General features: G+C 28.1%; 2 protein-coding genes and 3 non-coding genes across 5 annotated transcripts; 3 read left to right on the top strand and 2 right to left on the bottom strand.

The window, feature by feature from the left end:
* Positions 1–360: 360 nt before the first annotated feature.
* On the top strand, positions 361–479 carry LOC145754251 (5S ribosomal RNA). The gene has a single exon (XR_014284130.1). It is a non-coding gene; the product is annotated as a 5S ribosomal RNA (ribosomal RNA).
* A 790-nt stretch (positions 480–1,269) lies between these two features.
* Positions 1,270–9,863, bottom strand: LOC145752902 (transmembrane protein 120A-A-like). The gene is made up of 3 exons (XM_082569266.1): positions 9,345–9,863; positions 8,908–9,026; positions 1,270–1,614 (listed from the first exon to the last, which is right to left on the bottom strand). The coding sequence occupies exons 1-3, from the start codon at positions 9,435–9,437 to the stop codon at positions 1,599–1,601; spliced, it is 228 nt and encodes a 75-aa protein (XP_082425392.1). The 5' UTR covers positions 9,438–9,863; the 3' UTR covers positions 1,270–1,598.
* A 226-nt stretch (positions 9,864–10,089) lies between these two features.
* Positions 10,090–10,208, top strand: LOC145754216 (5S ribosomal RNA). Its single transcript, XR_014284113.1, has one exon. It is a non-coding gene; the product is annotated as a 5S ribosomal RNA (ribosomal RNA).
* A 33-nt stretch (positions 10,209–10,241) lies between these two features.
* Positions 10,242–22,587, bottom strand: LOC145752901 (transmembrane protein 120A-A-like). The gene is made up of 3 exons (XM_082569265.1): positions 22,400–22,587; positions 20,385–20,503; positions 10,242–11,321 (listed from the first exon to the last, which is right to left on the bottom strand). The coding sequence occupies exons 1-3, from the start codon at positions 22,490–22,492 to the stop codon at positions 11,306–11,308; spliced, it is 228 nt and encodes a 75-aa protein (XP_082425391.1). The 5' UTR covers positions 22,493–22,587; the 3' UTR covers positions 10,242–11,305.
* A 539-nt stretch (positions 22,588–23,126) lies between these two features.
* LOC145754098 (5S ribosomal RNA) lies at positions 23,127–23,245 on the top strand. Its single transcript, XR_014284006.1, has one exon. It is a non-coding gene; the product is annotated as a 5S ribosomal RNA (ribosomal RNA).
* Positions 23,246–23,499: the final 254 nt, after the last annotated feature.

The following is a 23,499-nucleotide window of genomic DNA, read 5'->3' as shown; positions in this document are numbered from 1 at the left end:
AACTTAAATTACTTTGCATTTATGTTAAAATGTATGTAAGTAGAAAAAAAACCTGAACAAAATCCATTTTATTACGTGCTGACATGCCAGCCTTTACATTTATTTTAATGTCATTGACGCGTCATTAAAGAAGGTAAACACTTTTTGTAAAAATATTCTAATTATTGATTTGTCTAAATCTAGTAACTACCCGCTTGTTATTACTGAAATTATAAACCAAAAGAATTTTTATTTGAAATATTTTTACATACATTTTTTAAAATTTTATTTGCGCTTATATATTAATGACATCTTCGCCTTATGCCTATGACGTAACAATGCCCGATTGTGCTTAACTGCGAGTATAGTGTTTGGTATATCGCCTACGACCATACCACGTTGAGTACACCCCATCTCGTCCGATCTGGGAAGTTAAGCAACATCGGGCCCGGTTAGTACTTGGATGGGTGACCGCCTGGGAATACCGGGTGCCGTAGGCATTTTACTTTTTGTTATAAATTACGAAACAGAATCGAAATATTAACAAAAATATTTAATTTTATTTGTTTAAAATAAACATGTACAAAATGTTTTAACTTTTATTATCACACTAAACTGACCTAGTTATTTGTTTTTATTAATTATTAACTCTATAATAAGTAATTATACGAACCAAAAAGAGGGAAATTTATGAGTTACCTTTCCAATCTGCCTATATATACAGGTCCACGTAGTTAGTTTGTACAGTTTGTAGCGTTTTGAAGGTGAAAAAACGAATTCTAAGCTGTGAAAATGTCAAAACTTATGGTGTTTGCTGCACTAGTTTGTTTGCTTGTTTGGACAAGCAAGACAAATAGCCAAACAGCTGTGAAAAGACATTGGAGAAGACCAGCAGGGCAAGTTGTGCAACTAAGTAGTAAAACAAAGTGTTTGCCCCTGTTGAAACTTATTTGTAACACGAAATTTAGAAGCTGTAAGGCCCCGTTGTTAAGAAAACGAAGTATTTCAACGCCAGGTAATACTACAAGTTGTAAAAAATTTAGTTTAAAGTTTTTAGTTTAAATCATACGTTTGTAATTTTGTATATTAAAAAGTTACAGCGTTTAATTGTCGAGCTTGTACATTAAATTTTAGTAACTTTCTAGTAATCTTAGTTTTGCCCGTTTTTTTTAGTTCTTAACAAAAGATGAATGAATTCACAGCCTAAATCTTAAGTTGCCTTTTTCGAATATTATTGCTTCAGTAAAATCGCTTGATCTGTTTTAAAATGTTGTTGTTTTGTTATTTTAAGTATTTATTTGACTATAACAAATAAACTATCAATTTAATTTTACAGAAAATGGTCAACCAGCCACAGTAAGGCGCTCTAGAGTAAGACGGATATACCGAAGAAAACCTATCAGTGTAAACTGCTCAATGTGTAAAAATCGATGTTGGTAAAAACATAAAAAATCAACAATATATATTTTATATCATTTCTATGTTTCGTATTTTTCTAGTGTATATTTTCCGACTGTTGATGACTGCTTTTGGTATTTCTCTAGACAGCGATGTAGATATTGATAATAACGATTACCCTGACCTGCTGGTGGGCACTTTATCGGATCAGGCAATTTTGTTCAGGTATTTTGAATCCTAAAAAAATATATTTTTTAACAATTTAATTTTTTTTATTTTTTAAAATTTTATAAAAAAAATTTTTAAGTTGAAAAATCGATATTTTTAATTATTTTTTATCTAGAACGCGGCCGACAATTAGCGTCGATTCATCCTTGGTGACGTCACCAGATATTCTAGATTTATTAAAACCAAATTGTAAATACAACGGGAATAAATATTCATGTTTTCAAATTACATTTTGTTTAAAGTATGTGCAAGTTATTTAAAAAAAAATTGGAAAATCAATGTAGTAATTTATTCTAAGAGGTTCTTGGTTTGATTCCCACCGCTTGGAAATCGAAGGAACGGCGGTGATACCGGACGCAGGTTCCCGCGAAATTTTAATTTCTTTAGCGAAGTTTCAATTTTTTGAAGCCCCGGTCGTTAACCAAGCGAAAAAATTTTAATTGAAAAAAGCAGCATACTAGTTGCGGAGAGGCAGAAAAAAAAGAACGTTAAAATTTAATAACATAAATAAAAGAAGACGTAATTGCATTAAATAAAAATATAAGTTTTTAATAAAGAAGGGTCGTAAAATTAAAAAAAAACACTAGTCTTACAGAAAATCGGACCCAACTTAGTGTTTTATGTTTATACAAATTAAACCAAATCGTGTTGTAGATTTTTTAGATAAATATTTAAAAAAAAATAGTTTTAACAAACGATTCAAGAAAGAATGGGTAAGTTTCTTAATTTTATTTTTTTTTACAGTGTGATTTTTCATAGAGTGGACAATGATTTTTAAAATTAATCTAATTACAGTTTATGTGTTACCGTTAAATGTTAATAAAGTGTATTTTTCTATCTTTTTTTTTTCTATATTCCCTTAAGGGCCAGCCTGGAAAGTAGGGCAGATCTCGTGCGTGCAAGCGTAAAAAACGTACCAAAATGTCAGTTTCACGCGAGGCCCCTTTTTTTTCGATGGCGTATTGTGTCGAGCCTTACGTCATAGTGATACGACTTTTTTATGTGTGTAGTAGTAAATAGTGAACTGTTTAGTGTAGTATATTTAAAAATAAAGTTGATTAATTTATTTAACAACTGGACGTACGAGACTTGATTTCGAAATTTATTCCAACTATGTTTTAAAACAAAATATTATTAAAAATACTATTATAAATAAAGCATTGCTATAAGTAGCAAATAGCAATTTGTTACCCTAACTTGACTGATTCTACCATGTAACAAAAGTTATTTTTTTAATTTAAAACATTGCCAAAAAATACCATTTTCTAAACGATTTAAACGGTTAACATAATTACATTTTTGATGACGGTTTTAAGTCACATTTTAATTTAGTTTGTTTTTACACTTACCCATTTTTTCTAGGAATCTTTTGTTACTTTTCGTTTAAAAATTATCTTACTTTATTCAAAACTAAAATATACGAAGTTATTTTAAAAGTATTTAAAACATAAAAAAACTACAAATTTTTTTTAAATCTTTCAAGGTATGTTTGTAACTTCTGCCACTTTGAACTTTTTTGTCTAAACGCTTTCTTTCCATATTAAAAACACGTTGAAAATTTTTAATTTGTTAACATTGTATAACTGGTACGTAATTACACTTTTTTAAATTTTTTAATGTGGATATTTTAACCGCCCGGTATCTAATTTGCAAGAGTTTATAAATATTAAAAACTAGAAATGATGATTACCTTATAGAGTTTAACGCCTGTTACTCAAGTGTAACGTGGACCGGTTTTTAAAAAAATCAATAAACAAAATTACTTCAAATAAAAGGGCCTTTGGGTGGCGTATTTGAGCCAAATTTACGCGTATAGACCATTTTGGTTCTCACCATTTATTACACAACTAACATCTCGCTAATTTTAATCGTATCGCTTTCTAAGGGTTAGTTTACTGAAAAACGTCACTACCTGCGACACTACATTTTCAGCAATCACAAAGCGCAAGGTGGGAAGACGGTCGTTCTACAAAAAATAAAAAAATAAAAAGTTCTAACAATTAAAACAGTAACAGACCAGTATAGTTTTTAAGTTTTCTTATTAAAAAAAGTGGTAATGTTTATACAAATCTTAACTAATGCATTGTAGTTTGTTTAGATATATTTTTAGCATAAATAATTCAGTTATCACTAACTAAAGATTCAAGAAAAAATGGGTAAGTTTTAAAAATTAATTGTTTATATTTAACAATGTGACTTGCCAAAAAAAGAAACAATAATTTTAAAACTAAATTAAACAAATTTTTTTTAGGTGAAATACATTTAAATTAACAAGATAACCTTAATTTGTTCGAATTTTTCAAATACAGCCTACCTAATTAAAAATACTTTTTAAGTGAAAAATACCTTATATAATATGGCTAAATATTGCTTTTCATGTTAAGATTGTTTTTTGCAAAAAAAAAATTACAAAAAAGACAACAAACGGCTCAGAAAGGGCAAAGTTTGTTTGTGTGTCTGAGTGTGTCTGCCTACAAACAACTAAAGAAACAACTACGGCTATTAAACAAACAACTACGCGAAAGTGTGCTTCGCGATATATTTATGACGTCGTGCGTCACTTTACGTCGTGCGTCATTTACCTTCAAATCCCGATATCTCAAAAACTACTTGACCAAGTTTTAAAATAATGGTATCCTCGTGCAAGTTGGAAAAATTCCAACATAATTAAAAAAAAAAACTCTGCGACCGAACCATCTCTTTAACATATCAGTGTATAGCAGACTAGTTGCGGAGAGGCAGAAAAATAAAAAACATTTAAAAAAATTAATAACATAAATAAATACCAAAAAGAAGTAATTGCTTAAATTAAAAAAAAATAAGTTTTCAATAAAGAAGGGTCGTAAACATTAAAAAAATCGTGTTGTAGATTTTTTAGATATATATTTAAAAAAATTTTACTTATAACAAACAATTAAAGAAGGAATGAAAAAGTTAAAGAGTCGACCCTATGACGTAAGGCTCGACACAATACGCCATCGAAAAAAACAATGCGACTCGCGTGAAACTGGAGCGCCCAACTTATAATATATCAGTGTATATTGCATACTAGTTGCGGAGAGGCAGAAAAAATGAAGAACGTTTAAATTTAATAACATAAATAAAAGAAGACGTAATTGCATTAAATAAAAAATAAGTTTTTAAAAAAGAAGGGTCGTAAAATTAAAAAAAAACACTAGACTTACAGAAAATCGGACCCAACTTAGTGTTTTATGTTTATACAAATTAAACCAAATCGTGTTGTAGATTTTTTAGATATATATTTAAAAAAAATTAGTTTTAACAAACGATTCAAGAAAGAATGGTTAAGTTTCTTAATATTATTTTTTTACAGTGTGATTTTTCATAGAGTGGACAATGATTTTTAAAATTAATCTAATTACAGTTTATGTGTTACCGTTAAATGTTAATAAAGTGTATTTTTCTATCCTTTTTTTTCTTCTATATTCCCTTAAGGGCCAGCCTGGAAAGTAGGGCAGATCTCGTGCGTGCAAGCGTAAAAAACGTACCAAAACGTAAAAAACGTACCAAAATGTGACCGCGTACCAAAATGTTCGGTCTACGCGTGTTTTACTTAAATTTGGCTTAAATATGCTACCAAAAGGCGCCGGTTTTGTGCGTGCACGATTTTTTTTAAATTAGGCGTGCAAAACGTTAATTTCAGGCGTATCCTTTTTTTTAAATTTGGTATCCTTTTTCCTACGCGTAAATACATTTTTGGGGAATCACCCGTCCATGTTACGCTTGAGTAACAGGCGGTAGACTCCTATAAGGTAATCATCATTTCTAGTTTTTAATATTTATAAACTCTTGCAAATTAGATACCGGGCGGTTAAAATACCCCATTAAAAAAATTTAAAAAAGTGTAATTACGTACCAGTTATACAATGTTAACAAATTAAAAATTTTCAACGTGTTTTTAATATGGAAAGAAAGCGTTTAGACAAAAAAGTTCAAAGTGGCAGAAGTTACAAACATACCTTGAAAGATTTAAAAAAAATTTGTAGTCTTTTTATGTTTTAAATACTTTTAAAATAGCTTCGTATTTTTTAGTTTTGAATAAAGTAAGATAATTTTTAAACGACAAGTAACAAAAGGTTCCTAGAAAAAATGGGTAAGTGTAAAAACAAACTAAATTAAAATGTGACTTAAAATCCGTCATCAAAACTGTAATTATGTTAACCGTTTAAATAAAATATTTGTATAGCACTTTGTACTTTAGTAAAAAAGGTTTATAACAGTATACCGCTGCATTAGAAAACAGGTGTATTAAAAATTTAGGTGGCATTTTATAAACTTTGTGGGTTTTTTATCTTAATATTTTGTTTTAAAATGGGGAACTGTAATTTGTAAATAATTTTTGTGAATGTATTATTGTCAAATACTAGAAGTTTAAAAACATTTTTAATTATGATTCATACGAAACAGGTAGCGTTGGTAATTCTAGAAATCAGCGAACCGCGACATCAGCTGATCGGTAGTATGAAAGTAAACATTGATAGATACGAAATTTACGAGAAATTACAAAATGATTTGCAAAAGATATACGAAAGATTTTTAAAGTAGTGGTCAGGGTGAAAAAAATAAAAATAAACTGTGACGCTAATTAAGTCCCATACAAATTAGGGATTATGTTGTTTTATTGCAATTTGGAGCATTTTGACCTAAGTTTCAAAAAAAATATCGTTTAGAAAATTGTGTTAGTTAAGTTAGGGTAACGAATTGATATTTGCTACTTATAGCAATGCTTTATTTATAATAGTATTTTTAATAATATTTTGTTTTAAAACATAGTTGGAATGAATTTTTAAATTAAGTCTTTTTAAATTTGCTATAGTAAACATTTTACTTTTTATTATACTACACAAATAGATAGATTTGGCGTGATGTGATGCATATAAAATGATGTTGTTAATAAATGTTTAAAAAAAACTAAAAAAAATGTAAAACCATGTATAAATACTAAAAAAAATTTGACAAGTTTTGAATCTTAAATTTAATTTTATCGTTTTTCCCACGCGCAAATATTTCTAAATTACTAACTAATTTTAAAAAAATATGGGGATCCCCCATTTTCACGTAACGCTGGAATAAACGTTTTTCTATGTGTATTCACGTGACGCTTAATTAATACGTGGTTTTTCTAGTACTTATTGCTACTACGCACAAAAAGTAAATACCTGTTTTATGTTTAAAAAGCAAGCTAATGAGACTATGGAAAATATAGAACGTTTAAATTGAATAACATAAATAAAAGAAGACGTAATTGCATTAAATAAAAATATAAGTTTTTAATAAAGAAGGGTCGTAAAAATTAAAAAAAAACACTAGACTTACAGAAAATCGGACCAAACTTAGTGTTTTATGTTTATACAAATTAAACCGAATCGTGTTGTAGATTTTTTAGATATATATTTAAAAAAAATAATTTTAACAAACGATTCAAGAAAGAATGGGTAAGTTTCTTAATATTATTTTTTTTACAGTGTGATTTTTCATAGAGTGGACAATGATTTTTAAAATTAATCTAATTACAGTTTATGTGTTACCGTTAAATGTTAATAAAGTGTATTTTTCTATCTTTTTTTTCTTCTATATTCCCTTAAGGGCCAGCCTGGAAATCGGGTATAACACTATATCAAAAATTAGACGTAAACATAATACTTGTTGAACAGATCGCGAAATACATATCGAAGTTGACTTTGATAATCGACAAATCATTTTATATGCACGTGGCGTGATAACTTCACCAACCAGCGATGCAGAAACGCGTAAGTGAAATAGTTTTGTTTTTAAACCATAACTTAAAAACAAATTAAAAATAAAATTTATGTTTGTTCATTAACCTAAAATGCGTGTTTGTTTATTAAAATATGGGCCATATTATTTTTAATGTATAAAAGCGTTCCATTTAAAACCTTTTTTTTAATTAAAATAAATTGCATCTTTATTGAATAAAATTTGGTTTAGTCGTTAAAAAATTTACATTTATTTTTTTAGAAACAGATGAGGAAATATTTCTTCATTGTAACAATGACAACCACACTTCTGGCACCATTCCATATTCAGGTAAGCATTTTGTTAAAAATTTACGCCCGTTCACTAATTCTTTTTTTAACACATTCAAATAATGCATTGATCTTTTAAATTGACAATGACTTCTGAACTTCTGATGGACATGTACCGAATGGGTACCAAAGCACAATTCCACTCGATAATATAATTTTATTTTGGTATTGAGTATGTGACATTTTTTAATTAGCGTTTATGCCATAAAAATATATCTACAAATTACGCAAGATCCTTTCTAGATTGTATTTGTGCAAGATCCATTTTAGTTTGTATTTACTTTTCGGCTCGTAGTACGATGCCACTATATTAAAAATTAGGCGTAAACATAATACTTGTTTAACGATCGCGAATCGAGTTATTTTTTGTGCGCATGGTCCAATACTTCCACCTACTGGCGATATTGAAACACGTCAGTAAAGTAGTATAGTGGCAAAAAAACCCGATTTTATTATACAAAACTATTATATATTAATTAACATACAATTTAAAGCTATTTTAATAAATGTTATATGCTGTTTTAACCAAAACAATTTAAAAATTTAGGTAATTGATTTATTTTCAATTTCGTTTTAATTTATATGAATATTGTAACTTAATTTTTTTAGAAAATGACTTCTGGACTTGGAATGGACTTCTACCAAACAACTACCAAGGGACAATTCCTTTCGGTAATATTTATATAAAAATTTCTTTATTAATGAAAATTTATATTTAATTGCACAAAATAAAAAAACTATAAATTCATATAATTTAAAGAAAGTGTTTTAAAAAAATATATATATTTTTTTTCAGTTGACTAGGTTTTAATTCACTTCAAGCCAATCCAAGATAGTACAAATAATTAATCTTTTAATTGCATTTTTTTGTATTTTTGTATTTTATTTTAACCTCTTTAATTAATTTAAATTATTAAAGTATATATGCAAACACTACATAAAATAAACTTAAAATTCAAGAAATTCATTATAAAAAATATATATAAAAATTTATAAAGTTAATATATGCAAGTTTTTTAATTTTTTTAATTTTATGGTCCATTTTATTGATAATCTGTGAACCAATATTTATTCGTAAATTTTTTTTATCTTGTACATACTTAATTTATTGTCTGTTTACGCTTTTACAAATTTGTTTTTTCATTCATAAATTCTGTGTATATATACATCCTTTTCATTTTTTTTGTTTTTGTTAATTGTTAAAAAAATAAATATACAATTAGATAATATATACCTTTTTATTGCTGCTTTGAGTAATTTAATTTTTTTAAGTTGTCTATCGATTTGTGATTTGCAAGTATTCCTCTGTATGTGATATGCTTCAGCAGTTTTACGATATTCCTTATGTTTATCCTATAAATTTAAATTCAAGAGAAAAATCAATGAAATTTTTTATCTCATGCTGTAGCCCCCTTAAGTAGGGTGCTATAAATTATAAATGGTATAAACTCCTGCTAAGCCAGCACTTAATCAGCAGCACAATTACCGGGCAATTATTATCTATATTATCCCAAACTGCTAAAGACACCTTGAGACTGTGGTTAGAGTAACAGTTGTTACTCTATGTTTAGGTCGCGCATTCGACCTTTCCACATCGAGGATAAAGATATATACAAAAAATTCAACTTTTTAAAACATAGTTTTAAGTTAAAAATTTAATTTGTTTCTAACCTGGACTTTTTCATAATCTTCTTTTAAAGCCTCCCACTCTTCCAAACAAGTTAAAAACGAGACACTTTGTCCAATTCTTTGTGCAACTTCCATTTTTAATTAAAAATTATTTACAGTCTTCCAAATTAAAATAGTTTTAACAATTGGCAGATTGACCTAACAAATTTAAACAAGCTGTATAAAAAGCTGCAGACTATTTTTTAAAACTAGGATGTCAGCATGTCTGATAGATAGATTAACTAAAAATACGGTCTGACAAAGTGACAGACATCTATAAACAATCGGACAATCCAGAAAACTGGTAAAATTAGCATTTTAAAATGAACTGATATAAAAAGCAAAATTGTGCATCAGAATGTTTAAATAATATGTTTGTAACTTAAATTACTTTGCATTTATGTTAAAATGTATGTAAGTAGAAAAAAAACCTGAACAAAGTCCATTTTATTACGTGCTGACATGCCAGTCCGCAGCCTTTACATTTATTTTAATGTCATTGACGCGTCATTAAAGAAGGTAAACACTTTTTGTAAAAATATTCTAATTATTGATTTATTAAAATCTAGTAACTACCCGCTAGTCATTACTGAAATTATAAACCAATAGAATTAATATTTGAAGTACTTTTATACACATTTTGTTAAATTTTATTTACGCTTTTATATATTAATAACATTTTCGCCTTATGCCTATGACGTAACGATGCCCGATTGTGCTTAAGGGCGATTATAGCGCACCCTATATTGCCTACGACCATACCACGTTGAGTACACCCCATCTCGTCCGATCTGGGAAGTTAAGCAACGTCGGGCCCGGTTAGTACTTGGATGGGTGACCGCCTGGGAATACCGGGTGCCGTAGGCATTTTACTTTTTGTTATAAACCCACGAAACAGAATCAAATATTAACAAAAATATTTTATTTGATTTTATTTGTTTAAAATAAACGTGTACAAAATGTTTTAACTTTTGTTATCATACTTAACTGACCTAGTGATTTGTTTTTATTAATTATTAACTCTATAGTAAGTAATTATACGAACCAAAAAGAGGGAAATTTATGAGCTACCTTTCCAATCTGCCTATATATACAGGCCCATGTAGTTAGTTTGTACAGTTTGTAGCGTTTTGAAGGTGAAAAAACGAATTCTAAGCTGTGAAAAGGTCAAAACTTATGGTGTTTGCTGCACTAGTTTGTTTGCTTGTTTGGACAAGCAAGACAAATAGCCAAACAGCTGTGAAAAGGCATTGGAGAAGACCAGCAGGGCAAGTTGTGCAACCAAGAAGTAAAACAAAGTGTTTGCCCCTGTTGAAACTAATTTGTAACACGAAATTTAGAAGTTGTAAAGCTCCGTTGTTAAGAAAACGAAGTATTCCAACGCCAGGTAATACTACAAGTTGTTAAAATTTTTTTTTAGTAATTTTCTAGGTTTTTTTAGCTTCGCCCAACTTTTTTTTAATATTTAACAAATGATACATAATTTTTTTTTTCCTAAACGTAAAGTAACTTTTATTTTTGACACTTTTTAAATCTTTAGTTGGCTTGTTTGAATATTATTGTTTCAGTAAAATCGCTTGGTATGTTATTAAAATGTTGTTGTTTTGTTATTTTATGTATTTATTTAATTCATTTTGGACTTTGTTACGATAACAAATAAACTATCGATTTAATTTTACAGAAAACGGTCAACCAGCCACAGTAAGGCGCTCTAGAGGACGTCGAATATACCGAAGAAAACCTATCAGCGTAAACTGCTCAATGTGTAAAAGTCGATGTTGGTAAAAACATAAAAATTCAACAATATATATTTTATATCATTTCTATGTTTTATATTTTGCCAGTGTATATTTTCCGACTGTTGATGACTGCTTTTGGTATTTCTCTAGACAGCGATGTAGATATTGTTAATAACGATCACCCTGACCTGCTGGTGGGCACTTTATCGGATCAGGCAATTTTGTTCAGGTATTTTGAATCCTAAAATAATATATTTTTTAACAATTTAATTTTTTTTATTTTTTAAAATTTTATAAAAATATTTTTAAGTTGAAAAATCAATATTTTTAATTATTTTTTATCTAGAACGCGGCCGACAATTAGCGTCGATTCATCCTTAGTGACGTCACCAGATATTCTAGATTTATCAAAACCAAATTGTAAATACAACGGGAATAAATATTCATGTTTTCAAATCACATTTTGCCTAAAGTAAGTGCAAGTTATTTAAAAAAAAATTGGAAAATCAATGTAGTAATTTATTCTAAGAGGTTCTTGGTTTGATTCCCACCGCTTGGAAATCGAAGGAACGGCGGCGATACCGGACGCAGGTTCCCGCGAAATTTTAATTTCTTTACCGAAGTTTCAATTTTTTGAGGCCCCGGTCGTTAACCAAGCGAAAAAATTTTAATTGAAAAAAGCAGCATACTAGTTGCGGAGAGGCAGAAAAAAAAGAACGTTAAAATTTAATAACATAAATAAAAGAAGACGTAATTGCATTAAATAAAAATATAAGTTTTTAAAAAAAGAAGGGTCGTAAAAATTAAAAAAAAACACTAGACTTACAGAAAATCGGAACCAACTTAGTGTTTTATGTTTATACAAATTAAACCAAATCGTGTTGTAGATTTTTTAGATCAATATTTAAAAAAAAATAGTTTTAACAAACGATTCAAAAAAGAATGGGTAAGTTTCTTAATATTATTTTTTTTTACAGTGTGATTAAAATTAATCGAATTACAGTTTATGTGTTACCGTTAAATGTTAATAAAGTGTATTTTTCTATTTTTTTTTTCTATATTCCCTTAAGGGCCAGCCTGGAAAGTAGGGCAGATCTCGTGCGTGCAAGCGTAAAAAACGTACCAAAACGTAAAAAACGTACCAAAACGTGACCGCGTACCAAAACGTAAAAAACGTACCAAAACGTAAAAAACGTACCAAAACGTGACCGCGTACCAAAACGTAAAAAACGTACCAAAATGTGACCGCGTACCAAAATGTTCGGTCTACGCGTGTTTTACTTAAATTTGGCTTAAATATGCTACCAAAAGGCGCCGGTTTTGTGCGTGCACGATTTTTTTTTAAATTAGGCGTGCAAAACGTTAATTTCAGGCGTATCCTTTTTTTTAAATTTGATATCCTTTTTCCTACGCGTAAATACATTTTTGGGGAATCACCTGTCCACGTTACGCTGGAGTAACGACGTTAAACTCTATAAGGTAATCACATTTCTAGTTTTTAATATTTATAAACTCTTGCAAATTAGATACTGGGCGGTTAAAATACCCCATTAAAAAAATTTTAAAAAGTGTAATTACGTACCAGTTATACAATGTTAACAAATTAAAAATTTTAAACGTGTTTTTAATATGGAAAGAAAGCGTTTAGACAAAAAAGTACAAAGTGACCAAAGTTATAAACATACCTTGAAAGATTTTAAAAAAAATTCGTAGTTTTTTTATGTTTTAAATACTTTTAAAATAGCTTCGTATATTTTAGTTTTGAATAAAGTAAGATAATTTTTAAACGAAAAGTAACAAAAGGTTCCTAGAAAAAATGGGTAAGTGTAAAAACAAACTAAATTAAAATTTGACTTAAAATCCGTCATCAAAAATGTAATTATGTTAACCGTTTAAATAAAATATTTGTATAGAACTTTGTACTTTAGTAAAAAAGGTTTATAACAGGATACCGCTGCATTAGAAAACAGGTGTATTAAAAATTTAGGTGGCATTTTATAAACTTTGTGGGTTTTTTATCTTAATATTTTGTTTTAAAATGAGGAAATGTAATTTGTAAATAATTTTGTGGATGCATTATTGTCAAATACTAAGGGTTTCAAAACCTACTTAATGTGGTAGATGGGTTGTTTCATACGATACAGGTAGCGTTGATAATTCTAGAAATCAGCGAACCGCGACATCAGCTGATCGGCATAAAAGTAAACAAGTAATCGGGGGGGAAAGTAATCGGGGGGGAAAGTAATCGGGGGGGATCCCCTTTTTTAAATTCTTTTATTACGTAATCTTATATCCGGGCCGTATTTCTCTTTTACGTATCGTTTTTCTAGCTTGAATTTATATACTCCAGCGTTGCGGAAAAAATTGGGCATAAACTTGATACTTGTTTAACAGATGGTCAAAACCACGAATTACATATTGAAGTCGACTTTGATAATAGACAAATAATTTTGTGTGCGCACGCATAGAGATACTAATATATACACTAGAGTAGGTGTTGCTAGGCAGTTGTTCACTGCAAAATGTCGCAAATTGAAGGCCGATTTACCATACTGGCCAGAGTTGCCATTTGCAATTTTTGAACAATTTACTTATTATTTTTATGTTAAAATCTAAAAATTATCTAGCAAAGTTAATACAAAATTTCCAAAAAAATGTATAAAATAGCACTATACAAGTAAAACACTTCGATTCTTACAAATAGTTATTAAACAGTCGACCTCTATGGCACAGGTTTGCAAGACCCCTTTAAAATGATAAAAATCAAGAAAATTCGCTTTTTAATGAAAAGATAACATTTTTTTATTAATCAATGATTTAAATAGATTAAATTAAACGTAAAAAAATGTTTATTTTAGTTTCCTAAAAACAATCTAAAAGTTTAAATTTCGCTTTGGCAACTCTGGCGGTGTGCTTGGTGTAAACATGTCACCTGGGTGCGCTACCAGTGACTCGGCGCGCTACCAGTGACTCGGCGCGCTTTCAATGAAAAAAAAAAAAAAGGAAGAAGGAAAAGCACAAGCTAGCAATCACAAAGCGCTAGGTGGGAAGACGGTCGTTCAACAAAAAATAAAAGAATAAAAAGTTATAACAATTAAAACAGTAACAGACCAGTATAGTTTTTAAGTTTTCTTATTAAAAAAAGTGGTAATGTTTATACAAATCTTATCTAATGTGTTGTAGTTTGTTTAGATTTATTTTTAGCATAAATAATTCAGTTATCACTAACTAAAGGTTTAAGAAAACATGGGCAAGTTTTAAAAATTAATTGTTTATATTTAACAATGTGACCTGCCAAAAAAAGAAACAATAATTTTAAAACTAAATTAAACAAATTCTTTTTAGGTGAAATACATTTAAATTAACAAGATAACCTTTATTTGTTAGAATTTTTCAAATACAGCCTACCTAATTAAAAATACTTTAAAAGTAAAAAATGTCTTATATAATATGGCTAAATATTGCTTTTTATGTTAAGATTGTTTTCTGCAAAAAAAAATTAAAAAAAAGTACAACAATAAAAGGCCAAATTTGGTCAGGTCACGTGACCTTCACGTAACTTTACAATGTTTACATTTAAAGGTTAAAAAATCGCCTTATACGAACTTTTTTTCACCTAAATTTCGGTAAAATATTGTTAACGCGATTTAGTTTTTCGACAATATGTTTATTTAATAAAATAATATTTGAAAGTATAAACAGTTAAGTTTTAAGTAACAATACCATTACATTATCGCTATGTTTGTCTTAACTGATGTAGTTTCAAAAATTCTTAAATTGCCATCAAAGTGTTTAAGGTATATCTTTTTAACTTACCTATAGCAATGCGTATTTATATTAGTATTTTCATTATTATTTTGTTTTAAAATGGGGAAATGTAATTTGTAAATCAGTTTGTGGATGCATTATTGTCAAATTGAAACAACAAAAGATTTGGGTTTTGGGTTTGGTGACCATGCCATAAAATAATTAAAATCTTTATGTAAACATTATTACTTTTGGCATGTTTTAAATCATTAAATTGATTTTGTCAATTTTTCCCGTCGCATTGTTGTAATATTAATTGTATATCGTATCTATTATTTACTTTTATCAATGCGCGAAAAACCAAAAAAAAAAAAAATAAAGTAGCGTTAATTGAACAAATACTCCATAACGAATTTACTATACCAACAGGCCGAATGTGCGCGAAACAATGTGGTAATACAAACCACAGAGATTACAAACTACAGAGATGTGCAACTAACCAAAAAAACAGCTAGTTTTATGAAAAATTAGCGAACTGTGACATCAGCTGAGCACCATGGCTAATCGCTAAAAAAATGTAACGCTCATTAAGTCTCATTTTAATTAGGATTTATGTTACGCAATTTAGGCCAGATACATTTCAGTTGAAGAAACGATATACTGTTTTATTTGCCAGCAAGTGTGTTTAAGATGTCAACAACTAAAAAAAACTGTAATACCATGTGTAAATACTAAAAAAATTTGGCAAGTTTTGAATCATAAATTAGATTTAATCCTTTCTCCCACGCGCAAATATATTCTTGGGAAATCCCCTATTTCCGCTTGAGCCAAAAATAACGCCAGTCACGCTTGACTGCTACGCAGGGCAGCGTAACAGAAATGGTTCGCTGATTTTAGAAGAAATCAGCGTCCTGATCAATATGGCCATGAAAGTAAACATTGGTAGAGTAGAGAGAAATGTTCGAAAAGAATTCGCTAGACGAGAAATTACAAAATGATTTGCAAAAGATATACCAAAGATTTTTAAAGTAGTGGTCAGGGTGAAAAAAATAAAAATAAACTGTGAAGCTAATTGAGTCCCATACAAATTAGGGATTATGTTGTTTTATTGCGATTTGGAGCATTTTGACCTAAGTTTCAAAATAAATGTAGTTTAGAAAATTGTGTTGTTTGGCAATGTGTTCATTAAATAAAATAACTTTTGTTATATGGTAGAATCAGTTAAGTTAGGGTGACAAATTGCTATTTGCTACTTATAGCAATGCTTTATTTATAATAGTATTTTTAATAATATTTTGTTTTAAAACATAGTTGGAATGAATTTTTAAATTAAGTTTTTTATATTTGCTATAGTAAACATTTCACTTTTTACTACTACACAAATAAATAGATTTGGCGTGATGTGATGCATATAAAATGATGTTGTTTAAAAATGTTTAAAAAAACTAAAAAAAAATGTAAAACCATGTATAAATACTAAAAAAATTTGACAAGTTTTGAATCTTAAATTTGATTTTATCGTTTTCCCACGCGCAAATGTTTCAAAATTACTAAAACAAATATGGAACAACCCAATTTTACGTCACGTAAGTTTCTACACCAGTTTTATGTTTAAAAGGCAAGCTAATGAGACTATCAAAACCAGTAGAACCATCAAACATTACGCGAATTAAGAATACATTGAAAACAAACTAAAACGGAGCGGATAATGGAGATGTTATCCGTAACTATATAGATTTTGTCTGTGTAAACAGTAGCGGTAACTTAATTTTGTAAACTTTGGGTTATTAAATCGATGGCATTCGACGTAGCCAATAGTAAGGTTGTAAAAAAAAAAATGCGACTCGCGTGAAACTGGAGCGCCCAACTTATAATATATCAGTGTATTGCATACTAGTTGTGGAGAGGCAGAAAAATAAAGAACATTTAAATTTAATAACATAAATAAAAGAAGACGTAATTGCATTAAATAAAAAAATAAGTTTTAAAAAAAATGAGTCGTAAAAATTAAAAAAAAAACACCAGACTTACAGAAAATCGGACCAAACTTAGTGTTTTATGTTTATACAAATTAAACCGAATCGTGTTGTAGATTTTTTAGATATATATTAAAAAAAAAATAGTTTTAACAAACGATTCAAGAAAGAATGGGTAAGTTTCTTAAAATTATTTTTTTTTACAGTGTGATATTTTAAAGAGTGGACAATGATTTTTAAAATTAATCTAATTACAGTTTATGTGTTACCGTTAAATGTTAATAAAGTGTATTTTTCTATCCTTTTTTTTCTATATTCCCATAAGGGCCAGCTTGGAAAGTAGGGCAGATCTCGTGCGTGCAAGCGTAAAAAACGTACCAAAATGTTCGGTTTATGTTTGCGTGTTTTACTTAAATTTGCCTTAAATATGCTACCCAAAGGCGCCGGTATTGTGCGTGCCCGTTTTTTTTTTAAATTAGGCGCGCAAAACGTTAATTTCAGGCGTGCATTTTTTCACCGAAAAAAATCTCGTGCGTGCACGCTGCCCCACTTTCCAGACTGGCTTAAGGGAATAGCTTTTTGATATTGTTAACGGGATAGCGTGTTCGGCTTGGGACGTGTCTAAAGCTATCCGTGAACGCTGGGCTTAAGGGCGAGTAGTGTAGCATTAGTGCGACTCGTGTATTTTAATGGGTAATAAATTGTACTTGATTGACTGGGGCCAACCATTTGTATGTTCTCTTTGTTACATATTTTATATTAGTCGGCCCATTTTCTCTCAGTTACGTATTTCTCTCGGCAACGTTTTTTAGGTAGCTTAAATTAAACTTAAGATTTGTTTAACAGATAATCAAAATGACGAAATACATATCGAAATTGACTTTGATAACAGACGAGTTATTTTGTGTGCGCACGGTCCAATATCTCCACCTACTGGCGATATTAAAACACGTGAGTAAAGTAGCAAAAAAAAAACGATTTTATTATATAAAACTATCACATATTAATTAACATACAATTTAAAACTATTTGATTGTATGTTGTATGCTGTTTTAACCAAAACAATTTAAAAATTTAGGTAGTTGATTTATTTTCAAATTTTAATGAATAGAATTATTGTAACTTAATTTTTTTAGAAAACGACTTCTGGACTTGGAATGGATTTCTACCAAACAACTACCAAGGCGTGATAACTTCACCAACCAGCGATGCAGAAACGCGTAAGTGAGATAGTTTTGTTTTTAAACCATAACTTAAAAACAAATGAAAAATAAAATTTATGTTTGTTCATTAACCTAAAATGCGTGTTTGTTTATTAAAATATGGGCCATATTATTTTTAATGTATAAAAGCGTTCCATTTAAAACCTTTTTTTTAATTAAAATAAATTGCATCTTTATTGAATAAAATTTGGTTTAGTCGTTAAAAAATTTACATTTATTTTTTTAGAAACAGATGAGGAAATATTTCTTCATTGTAACAATGACAACCACACTTCTGGCACCATTCCATATTCAGGTAAGCATTTTGTTAAAAATTTACGCCCGTTCACTAATTCTTTTTTTAACCCATTCAAATAATGCATCGAACTTTTAAATTGACAATGACTTCTGAACTTCTGATGGACATGTACCTAATGGGTACCAAAGCACAATTCCACTCGATAATATAATTATGGTTCGAAATCTTAGATTTCGAAACATATTGTTATTGTCCGTATATTTATTATTATTTTTATTTTTATTCTTACTAATCCGAATTTTGAAATCGAATAACTTTTGTTCTTTAAAACTAAAAGTTCTAAATTTTTAGTATGTTTGTTATTATCCTAACGAATCGCAAACCTCCTATTTACAACTTTTAATTATCACTAATTACTAATTAATATATTTTATTATTAAAATTAAAAGATTAAAATTTCTGAAATTTTAATATGTTGCTGGTATTATTATTTTGTATGTTGCTATTTAAAATGAAGATTTAACTCTAGCTAAATATCGTTTAATCATTATTTTTGTTTTTTTATAAAATAATGAATCAGTGTGAGTTTAACGCGTGAATAATTTAATAGCGTTCTGGTCGCCGTCAAAAATCGTCCTTATCGCTGTCCATTAAAGTAAAAAATAATGGTTGAAAATTTAAGTAAAATGTTAAAATATAAGTAAAAAATGTGTAAAATTTTTGTTTTAATTGTTTTGTTATTATTATATTTCAATACTTGTTTGATTACTAAAAATTAAGATCTGTATTTTGCTTTTAAATTTAGTTTACTTTTATATTACAATATCAATGAGTGCGTGTTCGCTTGTTAAAATTAGGTTTAAATATAAAAAAGTTCATATTTAAATTTATAATTTAATTAATAAACCTACTAAATAAATTATATTTATAAAAAAGAATCAAACGATTTCGAACCATATTTTATTTATCAAATAAATCTAGTTTTATTTTGGTATTGAGTATGTGACATTTTTTAATTAGCGTTTATGCCATAAAAATATATCTACAAATTACGCAAGATCCTCTCTAGATTGTATTTGTGCAAGATCCTCTTTAGTTTGTATTTATTTTCGGCTCGTAGTGCAATCCCACTATATTAAAAATTAGGCGTAAACATAATACTTGTTTAACGATCGCGAATCGAGTTATTTTCCGGACGAGTTATTTTCTGTGCGCATGGTCCAACATTTCCACCTACTGGCGATATTGAAACACGTCAATAAAGTAGTATAGTGGCAAAAAAAAACGATTTTATTATACAAAACTATTATATATTAATTAACATACAATTTAAAGCTATGTTAATAAATGTTATATGCTGTTTTAACCAAAACAATTTAAAAATTTAGGTAGTTACTTTACATTTCGAATTTTATGGCATAGAATATTGTAACTTAATTTTTTTAGAAAATGACTTCTGGACTTGGAATGGAATTCTACCAAACGACTACCAAGGGACAATTCCTTTCGGTAATTTATATAAAAATTCGTTTATTAATGAAGATTTATATTTAATTGCACAAAATAAAAAAACTATAAATTCATATAATTTAAAGAAAGTGTTTTAAAAAAATATATATATTTTTTTTTAGGTGACTAGCTTTTAATCAACTTTAAGCCAAAGATATTGTACAAATTACTATCAAGCCAGTCCTCCAAGATAGTACAAATAGTTAATCTTTTAATTGCATTTTTTTGTATTTTTGTATTTTATTTTAACCTCTTTAATTAATTTAAATTCAATGTATATATGCAAATACTACATAAAATAAACTTAAAATTTAAAAAGTTCATTATAAAAAATAAATATATATATATATCATATTAAACTTCAATAAAAATTTATAAAGTTAATATATGCAAATTTTTTAATTTTTTTAATTTTATGTTCCATTTTATCTATAATCTGTGAACCAATATTTATTTGTAAATTTTTTTATCTTGTACATACTTAATTTATTGTCTGTTTACGCGTTTACAAATTTGTTTTTTCATTCATAAATTCTGTGTATATATATATCCTTTTCATTTTTTTTGTTTTTGTTAATTGTTAAAAAAATAAATATACAATTAGATAATACCTTTTTATTGCTGCTTTGAGTAGTTTAATTTTCTTAAGTTGACGATCGATTTGTGATTTGCAAGTATTTCTCTGCATGTGATATGCTTCAGCGGTTTTACGATATTCCTTATGTTTATCCTATAAATTTAAATCAAAAATTTTTTTTCATGCTGTAGCGCCCTTGAGTAAAGCGTTATAAATGTTATAAACTCCTGCCAAGCCAGCACTTAACCAGCAGCATAGTTATCGGCAATTATTATCTATATTATCCCAAACTGCTAAAGAAAACTTAATAATGGGTCAGGTTAACGATTGTTACTCTATGTTTAGGTCGCGCATTCGACCTTCCCACATCGAGGATAAAGATATATGGGCAATTTTCATTGGGAAAATGTTTTTAAAAAAAAAATTAACTTAAATTATTTGTTTAATTAACTTACCTGTTTCTTTGGTTTTGATATTTAAAGTTTAAATTTAAAAAAATTTAGGCAAATAATTTTTTACAAGTGATTTTTTTTTTTAATTTAAAATGTACAAATTTTTTTGCACTTTTATGGCTATTTAAAGCAATAATTTTAAGTTTATATAAAAGTTAAAAAACAGTTTACAACAGATTTGTAATGTGTTAGTATAAGAGGTTTAAACATATACTTAACATAAGTTAAACAACAAATTCTATATTACAATTTAAAAATCAGCAATTTTTAAGTTTTTAACTTGTAAGAATATAGGTAATTCCGTTACCGAATTTACATTTAAAGTTTTATAACTTGAAATTTAATCAAATACAACTTTTAATATTTTTATATCTCTGATTTTAGTTGTTAAGTACTATAAATAAAAACTAAACTTTAATGTTCCTTATCAATTTTATCTACAATAACGGTAACGGAATTACAACATCAGAGATTTTGTAGAAATGCTTATTCTGCCTGGTTTAGGTGATTTAAAATAATATAATTATTTTTATAAGTAAAAAAATGAAATGGCATGTAATATAATATCCATTTTTTTAATTTTGTGAGAAGGTAGTTTTGAAATTGATAAATTAGTTTTATGGATACATATATTACTAAATAAAATTAAATAAAAAAATTCATAGTTAACAAGTTGATTTTTAACTGATATTTCGCATATTCAAACAATATTATAAGCTATTTTACCCACTAGACTTATTGTTTTTGCATAATTATCCATTTTATTTAGGTGTAACAAATTGTTTCTGCGACATCAATTTTATTACTAATTTAGAGTTTAGCGATTTAGAATTTTAAACACGTTATGTTTGTTTGTTAATTTTATTTGTGGAGTTATGTTTGTAGTTTTTGTTAAAATGGTAGTTAGGAATTTTAAAATTAGATTTGTTTGTTTCTGTTTAAGAGTTTATTTAAAAAAAAACCTAGTAGTTTTTAGTTTTGTAATTCCGTTACCAAGATTTTTTTTAAAATTTTTTTAGTTAGGTTTGTTTCTTATTTTAACAGTACCCAAAACTATTTTTTTTAATTTTATCTGAAATTGAGTAAATTTAAGACTAAAGTTACATGCCAAAATTAGACAGTGTCTTTCTGTTACTTAAAGTGTAATTCCGTTACCAGGTTTTTTTAAGTAAATTTGTCAATAAATAAATATTTTTTAAACCCCAACTAAAAAAAATTGCTATATTTTTGTTGCTTTCAATAAGGACAATTATTTACACATGTTTAATTTAAGTTAATTTTTATACAATTCAGACGAATTGGGATTAAGTATTACCTAACTTTTTATATCTAATTTATTGGCGTAATTCTGTTACCAAACATTTTTCAATTTTTAAGAAGCATAGAAGTTCGAACTGGACTTCTATGCTTATAAAAATTTAGAATGGCAATATATGGGTTGTTTTAACTTAAAAAATGATTTCAATTATATTAAAAAAAAAATTATAAGTTTGTAAACCACAGTAATTGTAATTCCGTTACCGAAGAATTGCCCATATACAAAAAATTCAACTTTTTAAAACATAGTTTTAAGTTAAAAATTTAGTTTGTTTCTAACCTGGACTTTTTCATAATCTTCTTTTAATGCTTCCCACTCCTCCAAACAAGTTGAAAACGAGACACTTTGTCCAATTCTTTGTGCAACTTCCATTTTTAATTAAAAATTTTTTACAGTCTTCCAAATTAAAATAGTTTTAACAATTGGCAGATTGACCTAACAAATTTAAACAAGCTGTATAAAAAGCTTCAAACTATTTTTTAAAACTAGGATGTCAGCATGTCTGATAGATAGATTAACTAAAAATACGGTCTGACAAAGTGACAGACATCTATAAACAATCTGACAATCCAGAAAACTGGCAAAATTAGCATTTTAAAATGAACTGATATAAAAAGCAAAATCGTGCAGCAGTATGTTTAAATAATATGTTTGCAACTTAAATTACTTTGCATTTATGTTAAAATTTGTGTAAGTAGAAAAACACCCCAACAAAGTCTATTTTATTACGTGCTGACATGGCAGCCTTTACATTTATTTTAATGTCATTGACGCGTCATTAACGAAGGTAAACACTTTTTGTAAAAATATTCTAATTATTGATTTAATAAAATCTAGTAACTACCCGCTAGTCATTACTAAAATTATAAACCAATAGAATTAATATTTGAAATACTTTTATATACATTTTATTTACGCTTTTATATATTAACAACATTTTCGCCTTATGCTTATGACGTAACGATGCCCGATTGTGCTCAAGGGCGATTATAGCGCACGCTATATTGCCTACGACCATACCACGTTGAGTACACCCCATCTCGTCCGATCTGGGAAGTTAAGCAACGTCGGGCCCGGTTAGTACTTGGATGGGTGACCGCCTGGGAATACCGGGTGCCGTAGGCATTTTACTTTTTGTTATAAACCACGAAACAAAATCAAATATTAACAAAATTATTTTATTTAATTTTATTTGTTTTTTTATTATCATACTTTCTTTTATTATCATACTTAACTGACCTAGTGATTTGTTTTTATTAATTATTAACTCTATAGTAAGTAATTATACGAACCAAAAAGAGGGAAATTTATGAGATACCTTTCCAATCTGCCTATATATACAGGCCCATGTAGTTAGTTTGTACAGTTTGTAGCGTTTT

The sequence above is a fragment of the Corella eumyota genome, chromosome 5, assembly GCF_963082875.1.
Source record: "Corella eumyota chromosome 5, kaCorEumy4.1, whole genome shotgun sequence".
NCBI lineage: Eukaryota > Metazoa > Chordata > Ascidiacea > Phlebobranchia > Corellidae > Corella > Corella eumyota.
Note: the sequence above shows the minus strand (reverse complement) of the source record. Positions and strands in the feature narration are given on the sequence as shown.